The sequence below is a fragment of the Pipistrellus kuhlii genome, unplaced genomic scaffold, assembly GCF_014108245.1.
Source record: "Pipistrellus kuhlii isolate mPipKuh1 unplaced genomic scaffold, mPipKuh1.p scaffold_m20_p_13, whole genome shotgun sequence".
NCBI lineage: Eukaryota > Metazoa > Chordata > Mammalia > Chiroptera > Vespertilionidae > Pipistrellus > Pipistrellus kuhlii.
In genome coordinates, this window is record NW_023425438.1 from 29512663 (window position 1) to 29525496 (window position 12834).

Here is a 12834-nt window from a genome sequence, read left to right on the forward strand (position 1 = left end):
TGAGACACAGCTAGGTGGGAGAATAAAAAAAGGGACAATTGGCGCCCTCTAGCACTTCTGTCTCAAGAGAAAATTCCAACAGATACCTGTCCCTCCAACACACACCCTAAAAGTGGTCAACGTATCACTTTAACACGTGACCCAGGTGCTTTTCAAACTGCTGCCCCTGCACTGGGACTAAGAAAGAGCACAAGCTTGGTTTCCTCTCAGCCCTTTGGTCCTCCCAGACGTAAGCCCTGTTGGTTTTCAAAGACAGATGTTACGAGGGCTTCTCTTCCTCTTGCAGGTTCCACAGGCTGGGGCTCAGACCCCTCACTCTTTACAGGGGGGCCTCTGCCGTTGTGATATCCCTCTCACTTGTGGGCCACTGCATGGGGCGGTGGTAATAGGGTGGGTCCTAACTAGACTGAGTCTCTACCCTTCCATTTGGCTTTTTCTTTAGATCTGTAATTGTAGAAAATCTGTTCTGCTTTTTGTCTTAGGTCATTCTCTTAGATAGAGTAGTAGTAGCAGTTGTAGTTTTGGTGTCAGTGAGGAGAAGTGAGCTCAGTTCTTCCTACTCCACCATCTTTAGCTCAGAGCAGAAGCCTTGCTCTTGAATGCCGTTGTAGGCTGTCTGTGAAATGTTATTTCTTACAGATAATACACCTCTCCATGCAACAAACGTGTCTCTGGATCCTCTCAGAAACGTTCTGATTTTTTTTTTTAATGTGGCATTTCTTTTGCCACGTTAGCAGACAGTATACACTCCTCTTTCTGAATGTCGAATAGGCATTGTGTTAAGGTATTGGAGTGCATTTAACTCAAAGGTATATTGAACAGCGAAACTTAAAGCCCAGTGTGGAAGAAGTTTAGGAATAGTAGAAACATCCATGGGAGAGAAACATTTATCAGCTATCTCCTGCATACCCCCTACTGGGGAGCAAGCCCACAACCTGGCCATGTGCCCTGACTAGGAATTGATCTGGCAACCTCTTGATATGTGGGTTGATGTTCAACCACTGAATCACAATAGCTGGACTCCATTGAGTTTTAAAGAGAGTAGAAGGCAGTGGTAGAGACAGAGAGAGAAACATCTTGTGAGAGACACATTGATTGGCTGCCTCACACATGCGCCCTGACCAAGTCAGGGATTGAGCCTGCAACTGAGGTACATGTTCTTGACCAGAATTGAACCTGAGACCCATCAGTCCTCAGGCTGACACTCTAACCACTGAGCAACCCACTAGGGCTATATTATATATTTTAAATTTTATATTTTTCAACTACAGTTGACATACAATGTTATATTAGTTTTAGGTGTACAACCCAGTGATTAGACATTATAATACTCCTTTAGATTTTTCTTGTCTAAGAAATCAGCTGGCAGTCTTATGGGAGCTCCCTTTTTACGGGAGACCTAACTGCTTTTCTCTTTTCACTTTTAAGATTCTCTCTTTGTCTTTAAAATTTGCCATTTTAATTATAATATGTCTTGGTGTGGGCCTCTTTGGGTTCATCTCGTTTGGAACTCCCTGAGATTCCTAAGCTTGTATGTTTATTTCCTTCACCAGTTTAGGAAAGTTTGATGTCATTTTTTCAAATATATCTTCAATTTTTTTGCTCTCTCTCTTCTCTTTCTGGCACCCCCATGATGTACATTTTGGTACACTTGAAGTTGTGCCAGAGGCTTCTTATGCTATCCTCATTTTTTAATTCTCTTTTCTTTTTGTTCTCCTGTTTGGATATTTTCTGCTTCCTTATCCTCCAAATCTCTGATGTCATCTTCTGCTTCATCTGCTCTACTGTTGATTCCCTATATTCATTTCAGTTAATATATTTGTTATTTCTGACTAGTTCCATTTTTATGTTTTCTGTCTCTTTGTTGATGTTCTCTGTTGTTGTTAAAGTTCATCTGCTTTTTCTCTAAGTTCATTGAGCATCCTTATTACTAGTGTCTTAAACTCTACAAGTGGTAGATTGCTTCTCTCCATTTTGTTTAGTAGTTCTTCTGGAGTTCTGTTCTATTCTTTCATTTGAGACATGTTTCTTTGTCTCTCATTTTGGCAGCCTCCCTGTGTTTGTTTTTATGTATTAGATAGAGCTGCTCTTTCTCCTGGGTTTAGTAGTATGGTCTTATGTAGTAGGTGTCCTGTAGGGTCCAGTGGCACATCCTCTCTGTTCACCCAAGCTGGACACTCCAGGTGCACCCCCTTTGGGCTGTGTATACCCTCCTGTTGTAGTTGAGCCTTGATTGCTGTTGGCACATCAATGGGAGGGATTTACCCTCAGGCTGAACAGCTAAAAGGACTGGCTTTAGCCACATGAAAGATCAGTTTTGCAGAGGCCCACTCAACAGAGCAGGACTTACTTCAATGGAGCTCTGGTGCCCACTTAGTCTGCTCCTTGAGTGTGTGCCTATGGAGGTGGTTGGGTGGTGCTTTGATATGGTCCAAAATTGTCCCATGGTATGCTTCCTCTGGGACCTTCCATGAGGTGCAGGCCAAGGTCAGCCGCCAGCATGAGCTACAAAGCTATCTGCAGATAGCTGCTACTTGTGCTGGTCTTGGAGGTGCCCAGAAGATGCCAAGATGCAAACCAAGGTCAACTGCCAGTAGTGCTGGGCCTGGAGCCATTTAGTGAGAGGTACAGGCACACTGAGGTCATATGCTGCTTGTTTAAGAGATTCTAGGAAAGTTGGAAGCATGAGCCAAGACAGGCCATTCATATTGAAAAATTACTGCAGCCCAGCTGGTATGGCTCATTGGTTGAGCATCAACCTATGAATCAGGAGGATACAGTTTGGTTCCCAGTCAGGGTTGCATGCAGGCTTGATCCTCAGTAGGGGACATGAAAGATCCAATCAATGATCCTCTGAAACTGAGATATCCCTCCTGACTTTTATTCACTACTTGTGAGTGTGAGACTAGCTTGTTCTGCGTCTCTGCCCCTCCAATCTCGGTGTGATTTCTTTAGTTGTAGGACTTCTATTCAGCTAGATTTCAGGCGATTCTAAATGGTGGTTGTTCTGTAGTTTAGTTGTAATTTTGATGTGGTATATGAGGATGAAAGTACTGTGTTTATCTACATTGCCATCGTGATCAGAGCACTTATTTTAAAAATCACTTTATTTTGTCTCCTCATATGTCTGGTTATTTAATATAGAGTATCAGTCATTGTATGTGAAAAATTGTAGAGATTTCAGTTCTAGGATGTTATCTCCTTTCAGATAGTGACTTGTGGTAGTGACTGATTTAGGATATTTGAAGCTGGGCTTTCATCTTGTGAGTCTCTAGTGTCTTTCCAGTTAGCCCTTACTTCTAGGGTATAGTTGAGTTCCTCCAGGGATCCTAACCAAAGCATTGAACATTTATCAGATTCTCCATCCTTGGCAGAACCCTGAACTTCTTATCTTTCCCTTACAGTTTCTTGGGAGTTCATCTCAACTTCTCATCCTCTTAGCCACCTCTTACAAAACTGGCAGATTATATCTGCAAAAAAGAGCCCTTTTGTTCTGAATTTACCTCTCTGGGTTTCTGTAATAATTGTGATTTTATGGTATGTATCCCTATTCTTGGCACAGAGCTCCTAAAATCCTTGGAATTTGCTAAATGATAAGAGCTAAAAAGGTAAGAAGAATGTCTGTTGTTGCCAAAACAAGCCTCTTTAAACACATCTGAGTTTATGTTAATGAGGTGGCTTGAAAAACACCTAATGGTGGTGGGTTCTTGGTGTCAGAGGAACCAATCAGTTGGGCTTTTAGAGTTGGACCATTCAACCTCATCCTTTTGCCTCTGGAAAGGGAAGGGGCTGGAGGTTGAATTAATCACCACTGTCCAATGACTTGGTCAGTCATTGTTCAAAATGAAGCCCCCCTAAAAATCCTGACTGAAGGGGCTGGGAGAACTTGGTTGGTGAACATGCAGAGGTGCTGGGAGGGTGGCATTCCCAGAGGATCATGGATGCTCAGTATAATCAATACGGATCTTTTCTTATGCATCTGGCTGTTCCTGAGTTGTTTCCTTTTAGAATAAACTGAATTCTGTGCAAATAATCAAACCTGAGGAGTGGGTCATGAAACTCCCAAATTTGTAGCCAGTTAGTCAGAAGCATAAATGACAACGTGGACTTGTGATTGGTTTCTTAAGTGTGTGGGGTTGAGCAAGGTCTTGTGGGATTGAGCCCTTGCTTGTGGGATCTTTGTGAATCCCAGGTGGTTAGTGTCAGAATTGAGTTAAATTGCAGGACACCCAATTGGTGTTTTGAGGGTTAGAGAATTGCTGTGTGTGAAAAAACACACAAACATCAGAAGTGTTGGTTAAGTAGTGAGTCAAGAGAAACAGGAATGTTTTTCTTAACAGTTCTCTATCCTGACCTAGCCCCATGATTCTTCGTGATCTTGTTAGCTCTTTGATGCCTTTAGAGGACTTTTGTTTCATAGTTTGTCCACCTTTTTTAGTTCTCATGGTACACCTGATTCTAATTACATATGTCACCCGCCATTACTAAAAGCAGAACCTCCCTCTGTTGATATTTGCTTTATAGTTTTCTTCAGCAAATGTTTGATTGTTTAACAGGCCTTTCCTTAATTTTACAGTCACTCACTGACTTAAAAAGTTCTTTATTTTCTTAAAAGCTTAAGAAAATGTTCAATGTGTATTATACGTAAGCCACTGTGTTCCATGTTTAATGAAGATGCATCAACACCCATTCTGCTTTCATGGAACTTAGCCTAATTGGGTAAAAAGAGGCATATGTAGAGGATAATTATGCAAAACATGTTAAAAAAAATAACTTTAAATGTCTAAGAGAGGTATATAGGTCAAGGTTACACTGACTTAGAGAAGGAAGATATATTCCTTCCATTTCAAAGCATGGAGTTTTATGTACCATTTTAAGAGATTTTAAATGAACTTTTTATTGAGTCTAATTTATATACAATTATATTTACCCAAATATATACTCCCATGGAACACCACCACAATCAAGATGAGGAACTTTTCCACCACCACCCCAAAATGTCCCCAGTCTGCTTCCCGTCAATCCTCTCTCCCTCCTCTGGCACCAGTCAACTATTCATTTGCTTTCTGTCACCATCAATCAGTGTTTTCTGTAACTTCATATAAACGGAAGCATAAATATATTTTGCTCAAAATGTTGTTGAAATACATTCATGTCAGGGTCTATACCCAGAGCCTGTTCTTTAATGTATGCTGTCACCGTTTGTTTATATTACTTCCATAGGTTTGTTTTTCAACTTGTCAGGTGCACTTAGCTAATAATTTATTTTTTTGTATATTGATTACTCATCTTTGAAATTGATAAACATTAATGTCTTGGATTCTAAATGTATAAAGCTATAAAAAAATCTATTTCAGAGAGGTAGACGCTCTCATTGCCTACAATAATTGTGCCAGTAGAGTGTTTGGATCACACATCACATTTTGATCTTTTAGTTGTATAAATATGTTCTAATAGACTCCTTCAAGTGCTTGGCTTAATAATAGTGATAATGGGATCATTTTTAATCTTGTGATAGCTGCTGAGAATATGAATGTAGTTTAAATAAAAATAGGAAAATTATATTGTAGTTTTTGTTATTGTCTGTAAGACTATTTGGATTTTAGCTGTTTTCAAATTTAGTGTTTCAAATTTTAATACCCTTTTAAAAATAAAAATTTTCATAAGATTTAATATGTGTTTCATGCTTTTAAAAATAAGACTATGTTGTTATGATTTATTGCCACAGCTTATGGTATTCTTTGAAAAGGCAGAGTAATATTTTCCTTTGGAACTGGATTTTTTTTCCAATATCAATTAACAAACATATTCTTTCATAAGGAATGTGTTTTTATATTTTCTAGAATTATAAAATGTTCCAGCTATAGGGTTTGTTTGTATTTTTTAAATAAAATAAATTTGTACATAAAATTTCTTATACAAAGAAAGCTACCTTATCTCATCCAGTGTCCTCTTGGTATTTAATTCCTAAAGTTCTAAATTTTAACAGATATTCCTTTTGTCACTTGATACAAAATATATGTAAAATTTCCTAATAGAGTTTAGTTTTTAAGAGCCTAGGCTCTGGATCCAATTACCTGAGTTTGAATTTCTATTCTGCCACTGAGCTGTGAAACTTGGGACAAGTAATTTCATTTCTTTAAAATTAGCTTCTCATAAAATGGGGGTGTTAGTCATTCTTGTACAGGTTTAGGAGATAATTTACAGAGTTTTTAACACAATGACTGGACATGTGTGTTGAATTAATGAATGAATGCCTAGTCTCTGTTGTATATAACCAACTATATTTGTAAAAATTTTATATTAATTCAATTTGGGATTCTGCTCCAAATTCCAGGTGACTGGGATAGTTACTTCCTGACCATGGTAATAACTTCATGAATACTATTAGAGACTACATAATATACCAATGATAAAAGGCACTCTTGATATTGTGTATGATTCTATTTTAGTTAGTGCAGATTTGGACACTACTCAAGTTTATTGGACATATTGGGCAGGGAGGAGGAACGAGCAGGGATTTTAGTTCTAAGTGAATATTCTACATTCTTTAAAAAACAAAAATGTACCATTCAGTCCCTGAACCACAGCTGCTTGATACTGAAGATTGCGACCTCAATGTAGTGAGACTGTGTTTTCAAGTTTTCCTCTATGATGAACATGGTAATTTGACGACTACTCTACCTCCTGTTGTCTCTAACCCAATTTATGACAACCGTAAGTACTTCATATTCTTCGTTTGTAGCCTTATTAGCTTGGTGTGTGTGTGAGTGTGTGTGTGTGTGTGTGTGTGTGTTTAATATAGCATAATTTTTAAAGTAATTTGGTACTTAGAAAAACAATATCTCTATTATAGGAAAAATTCAAACATTCCTGAAATAAATAACAGGAAATCATCACTGATCTTAAAAAAAAAAAAATCTCCCTTCTTAGCAATGTATTCGAGTAGTTTTCCCTTCCAGGCACCCTATTCTTTTCAGTAGTTGCATATTGCAGTATATGGCTATATAATAATTTTATTACATTATTACCCTATTATAAGACATTTGGTTTGTTTCCTCCTCATTTTTTTCCCTTTTCTTCTAACACTTTGTACTGCAGCAAGTATTCTGCTTGTGCTTATCTTGTGCAAGTCTTCATCATACATTTGCAGAGTAGAATGTTGGCAAATGCTAGGTCAAAGGATACTGACATTTATAGTTTTAAAAGATTATGAAATTGCCTTCATATTGTGTGAGTGTGTGTGTGTGTGTGTGTGCTCTAATAAATGATCACCAGTGGTATATGACCATACCTGTCTTGCTTGTAGAAAGATAGTGGTATAAAGAGCTATAAAGGTAGATTAGATTGTTATCACAGAGAGCTTTGAATGCCAGGGAGAGTTACTGGAATATTGGTCCAGATAACAGGAAGCATGAAAAGTGCCTTTGGTCATGATTTACTAAGATTAGTTTATTGACAGTGTGTAGAAGGATGGAAAGAATCAGAATTCAGAAGCAGGAAGATTTAGTTAGAGGACATGTCTTTGCCTAGAAAGTTACTCTGAACCAGTCCAGACAATGTAGTCAGAAGGGAAAAGGTCAGATGTGGATGATTAATGTATTTAGTGTTCTTAACTTACTTACACATTCAAGTTGGGTTTTTTGTTTTTTTTTTAATCTGTTCTGTAGATTGTTTTCCTAAAATTCTCTCCATCAAAAAGAAATGAAATATTAAGGTAGCGACCCATTAAAAATCTCTTCATATTTAGGTGCTCCTAATACTGCAGAATTAAGGATTTGCCGTGTAAACAAGAACTGTGGAAGTGTCAAAGGAGGAGATGAAATATTTCTGCTCTGTGACAAAGTTCAGAAAGGTATTTTTTTTTTGTCTTTTGTGTGTTTGTTTCATGGACTTCAGAATATATTTTAAGTTAATAGATAACTTTACTTTGTTTCCCCACTGATAGTTCTTTGCTTTCTTGTTCACCAGATGACATAGAGGTTCGGTTTGCATTGAATGACTGGGAAGCCAAAGGCATCTTTTCGCAAGCTGATGTGCACCGTCAGGTGGCCATTGTTTTCCGGACCCCCCCGTACTGCAAAGTGATCACAGAGCCAGTGACCGTGAAGATGCAGTTGCGGAGACCTTCTGACCAGGAAGTTAGTGAGCCGATGGACTTCAGATATCTGCCAGATGAAAAAGGTGTGCCTTCTTAGTGGTCATGTTTTATATATTTCTTAACATGAGCCCTGCTAATAATATTTTTTGGTAAGATACCTTGAAACACAGGTGGTGGTGGTGGTGGTGGTGGTGGTGGTTTTTCTCCATAATTTACATTGCTTTGCCTGAGAGTTTTCCATTGGGTTTTTTTTTTTTCAATTGATTGATCTGTGTGCCCTTTACACCTCTTTCTTAGGAAAGGAATCTTGAATAATTTCAAAGTATCTAAACTGTTTGTCAAAATTTGTTTTATAGTTGAGGAGGTTTTTATAGATAGCAAACTTGCCAGCCAGAGAGTAGTCTCCATTTTGGTCCTTTTCTGCCTTTATTGCATTAGTTGACGTTTTTGACTTAGAGATGTTAGAAGAAAGCAAGATAAATATCAAACTTTTTTTTACTAAGAGAAAAATACCCTTTATCACTGGCTTAGGACACACTCTGCAATATCTATTAAGTCCATATTATGTACATTTATTAAAGCATTTTTTATATAGGGATAAGACTATTAATTAAAGGAGAAGAAGCATGATGATTCATTCACATGCTTTCTGGTTTCTTTCTAACCAGATACTTATGGCAATAAAGCAAAGAAACAAAAAACAACTCTACTTTTCCAGAAACTGTGGAATGATTGTGGTAAGAATGTTTTTGGATTGATTCATATTTAAATAGATTTTTTTTTTGGGGGGGGGGGATTGCTTTATTCAGATTTGCACATTTTAACTGATAATGTTATTTTTCAAACTTACACTTAATAATGTTAAAACTTTATCACAGCAGTTAATTTTCCTGAAAGACCTAGACCTGGTCCCCTAGGATCAACTGGAGAAGGAAGATTCATTAAAAAAGGTATTTTGTTCCCTATAGAATATCCCTTGTCATTGGAAAGACCATGGCTTTGCATAATATGTTGGAATATCAAAAAAGCAGTTTCATGTCTAAGAATGAAACTGCTTTTTTGATATTTTCCACTCCTACTAACTTTTTCATGCTTTGAATATTGAATGGATTGGTCTTGGCCTCCAAAGGTCCTATTGGAAACGGGTTTTAGGGAGTTACTGTTTGAGAAATTACATTTCGTTCATATGGTGATAACTTCACTAATTTCGGTATGTCATACAAGAAACAGTTTAGATCCAGCCGGTAGCCTGTCTTTATAAACAGAGTTTCGCTGGAACATGCTCATTTGATTACAAATTGTCTATGGCTCTTTTTTCACCACAGTCGTAGGGTTGGTAGTTCCAACAAAGGCTGCAAAGCCTAAAATGTTTACTATCTGGCCCTTTATTAAAAAAAAAAAAAAGTTGTCAATTTCTGGTTTCGATCATTCTACCAGAGTTAGTTACATTGCTTAATTGCTTAGTTCTTTTGCCCCTTATATTCTTAAACCAGTGCTTACTATGTAAAGTAGTCACAATAATGTGTAAATAAACACAGAATCCTTCATTTTTTTTCTGACCAGAAATTTGTAGTACCTTAGTGTGTTATATCTTAATACATCTTAGATAATTATGTGGACTTTCAATCATCCCCACTGAGTGATTTTTGGCTATTTAGGGGCCCATTAACAGAAATTCTAATATTCATCTCTCACTTTCCAAAAATATTTTTATAAAACCTCAGAAACTGGATTTCCAGATTTGACTGGAATGAAATCTGTGCCAAAATAACTTAGCAATATTATTTATAGGTATTTGTAAAACAGTGTCGCAGAACTTAGTTTAAGGCTTCTGTCATCATTTTAGTGCCATTTAAATTTTTAACTTGAAATGCTACATCAGCGTTCTTGAGAATTTCCTTTATTAGTGTGTTTGTGCAATTTTTAGAAATAGAACTTTCTATAATTTTTTTCATTTCAGTGTTGTAATAACATATTTCCCCTTCCACAGAATCAAACTCGTTTCCTCATGGTGCAGTTTTGACAGAAATGTCCCAGCCAGCAGGGGTTTCGAGTCAAGCAGAACCTTATTACTCCCCATCTGTGTCCATCTCGAGTGCAATGCCACATCATGCCTCAGCCATGCCCCCAATGGTACTTCAGCCTTCTTCAAGCTGCTGGTCCTCAGAGGCCCACCCTGCCTCATGCTCAGTCAACACAAATCCACTGAGTAGTTTTTCAACTGGGACAATTTCCTCGAATTCACAGGTTATCCCAACATTCACAGAAATGCCTGTCGAATTGCATGCTTCTAATGCTTGCCTTTATAACAGTGCCAATGACACAGGCAGAATGGAAATGCCATCCATGCCGCCCGCTGCCTTCTGTGGCATTTCTAACGCCAGCATGCTGCAGAATTGCTCTGTGAATATGATCACGCCCAACAATGACAGCATGAGGGAGACTGACAGTTCGAGACTTATGAGAATGAATGTTGGAAGCCCCTCTTGCAACTCGGTGTTAGACCAACAGGAATTGAGACAGCTCCATCAGATGTCCTCTTCCAGCATGTCGGCAGGCGCCAATTCCGGTACCACTGCTTTCGCTTCACAGTCAGAGGCATTTGAGGGATCTGGCTTCAGTTGTGCAGATAACAGCATGCTGAACGAGCCAGGGCCTTCGAATGGTACTAATCCAAATGGTCATGGTTTTGTTCAAAGTCAGTATTCAGGTATTGGCACTATGCAGAATGAACAGTTGAGCGACCAATATGCATTTGAATTTTACCGAGTTGACTTGTAAGACTGAAATGATGGTTCAAACTTTAAATCCTCTTAAATGTTTGCAATCGTGTTGGTATTACCTATTTTCTATTCCTCCCGCCATACGTAAGGGATTTCTCTGATAGGCTCTCTTGGCTGTGGGGCTCCTCTGAGAAGTGGAAGAGAGGGATGAACTTATCTCTCAACTTCAGGAAGAGCTGCAAAAAGCCCCAAGACTTTGCTTCAAGAGTAAATAAATCTACACCATCTGAACTCTAGGCTGTGATGCCCCATGGAATCTTGCTCATAGTGTATTTAAATTAGCACAGATTTCAGTCTAGGTTAGATCATTATTTGACCATTAGAAGTGTATAATGAATCTATATATATAAAAAGCCAGCAACTGGAACACTGTAATGACCAGAACAATCAGTCACTATGATGCCCACTGTGGCCAGTGAACCGGCCAACATCCTGCAGCCCCTCCCCCCAGCCAGCCCCCCTTGATTAACCCCCCCATAGGAGACGGGGCTGGCCAGCCAACCTCCCACAGCCCCTCTCGCGCATCCCCCCCTCCCCACTCAGGGGCAGGACTGGCCAGCCCACTGCCCACAACCCCTCCCCCCAGCCGGCCCAGCCCTGATCAGCCCCTATTGGGGCTGGCTGGCCAGCCAACCTCCCCCCCATCTCATCCTGACAGGCCTGGCCCCAATCTGCCCCCCCCCCCCTACACGAATTCATGAACAGACCTCTAGTTTTAAATAAAATCAATTTTTCAATTTAAAAAAGCACATACTACACCTTTGGGTATGTAGAATACAAAGTTGGAAATTGCCAGAAAAGGAACAATCCAAAGTAGACATTTAAAAGGGCTTTAGTGTCTCTGCTTTTGAAGCACGTGGCCTGATCCTGTGTGTGGTGGGAGTTCTGGCTTTAGAGTCCCCCCCGCGTTTCCGCAGAACTGAGCGGAGAGAACAGGAGGGCACAGCTCCAGTTTTTCTAAGTATTCTCTTTAATATTTCTTTTGTATTGAATTAATGTATTTCTAGTTAAACGAGTTAACTGATATTTGCTTTTAAGCAAATTTAAGGTAAAACCTGTAATGGCTATGTCATTGGAAAAATAAATTTCTTATTATTTTTGAGGCCCATGGGCCAAAGTGACCCCTAAGGGGTTTTTCTGAGGCTTTTTGGAGTTTCTTAGATTTATATGTAACTCAGAATTTCTTTAAAATGCTAAGTTGGACAGAAGGGCGCTTTTTAGGTATGAGAGGTTCTCTACTTTTTGGATTGTTTAAATCCATATCTTTACAATAGCTTGTGATTTTAGGTTTACACCTATGTTCTTAACGGGAAAAATTTCTTTGGACCTCTTCTCTTATGTGTCCTCAATCCCTGCGAGTTCATTCAGTTTCATGCAGTCGACTCTGAAATTTTACCCCTAGCTTAGATCTGTCCTCTGAATAGCAGATTTGGCATTTACTCATGTGTGTAAAACTGCTTATTTAACATTTGTATCTAGAAATCTAATTAAAGATCAAACCCAACACATTCTTGATCTTCCCTCCCAAACGTGCTTCTCTTTTAAGTCTTGCCCCGTCTCAGTAAATGGCAATGCCATGCCTCTAGTTGCTCAGGTCCAGGTCTATGGACTCATCCTTGATTCTTTTTTCCTTTTATCTCCCATATCCAAATCTGTCAGCAAACCTGGTAGGTCCTACCTTCAGAATACATCCAAAGCTGGCCACCTCTTGTGACCTCTACCATTAACATCCTGTTCCAAGCAACCATCATCTTTTGCCTAGATTGAAGGCTATTTCCTCCTGAAACCCTCTTATTTCCTTGGGTCCCTACAGTCTGTTCTCCATACAGTAGCCAGGATGATTATTTTTAAGCCACATCAAACCACATCATTTAACTGCCCAAAACCAGCCAATGCCTCCCCATCTCAGAGAGGACGCCAAGGTCCTTGAGATGAGCAGGTCCTCGCTCC

General features: G+C 39.0%; 1 protein-coding gene across 6 annotated transcripts in view; it reads left to right on the forward strand.

The window, feature by feature from the left end:
- The window catches only part of REL (REL proto-oncogene, NF-kB subunit), a 32984-nt gene extending 21750 nt beyond the window's left edge, over positions 1-11234 (forward strand). For 2 of the 6 annotated variants that reach the window (XM_036435415.2, XM_036435420.2), the window contains exons 5-10: positions 6577-6717; positions 7751-7855; positions 7972-8184; positions 8770-8838; positions 8980-9051; positions 10092-11234. In XM_036435415.2, the coding sequence (XP_036291308.1) occupies positions 6577-6717; positions 7751-7855; positions 7972-8184; positions 8770-8838; positions 8980-9051; positions 10092-10882 (1391 nt within the window). In that variant the 3' untranslated portion in view covers positions 10883-11234. The remainder of the gene's footprint in view (positions 1-6576; positions 6718-7750; positions 7856-7971; positions 8185-8769; positions 8839-8979; positions 9052-10091) is intronic. The other 4 variants (XM_036435417.2, XM_036435416.2, XM_036435418.2 and 1 more) reach the window with 4 other exon arrangements.
- Positions 11235-12834: the final 1600 nt, after the last annotated feature.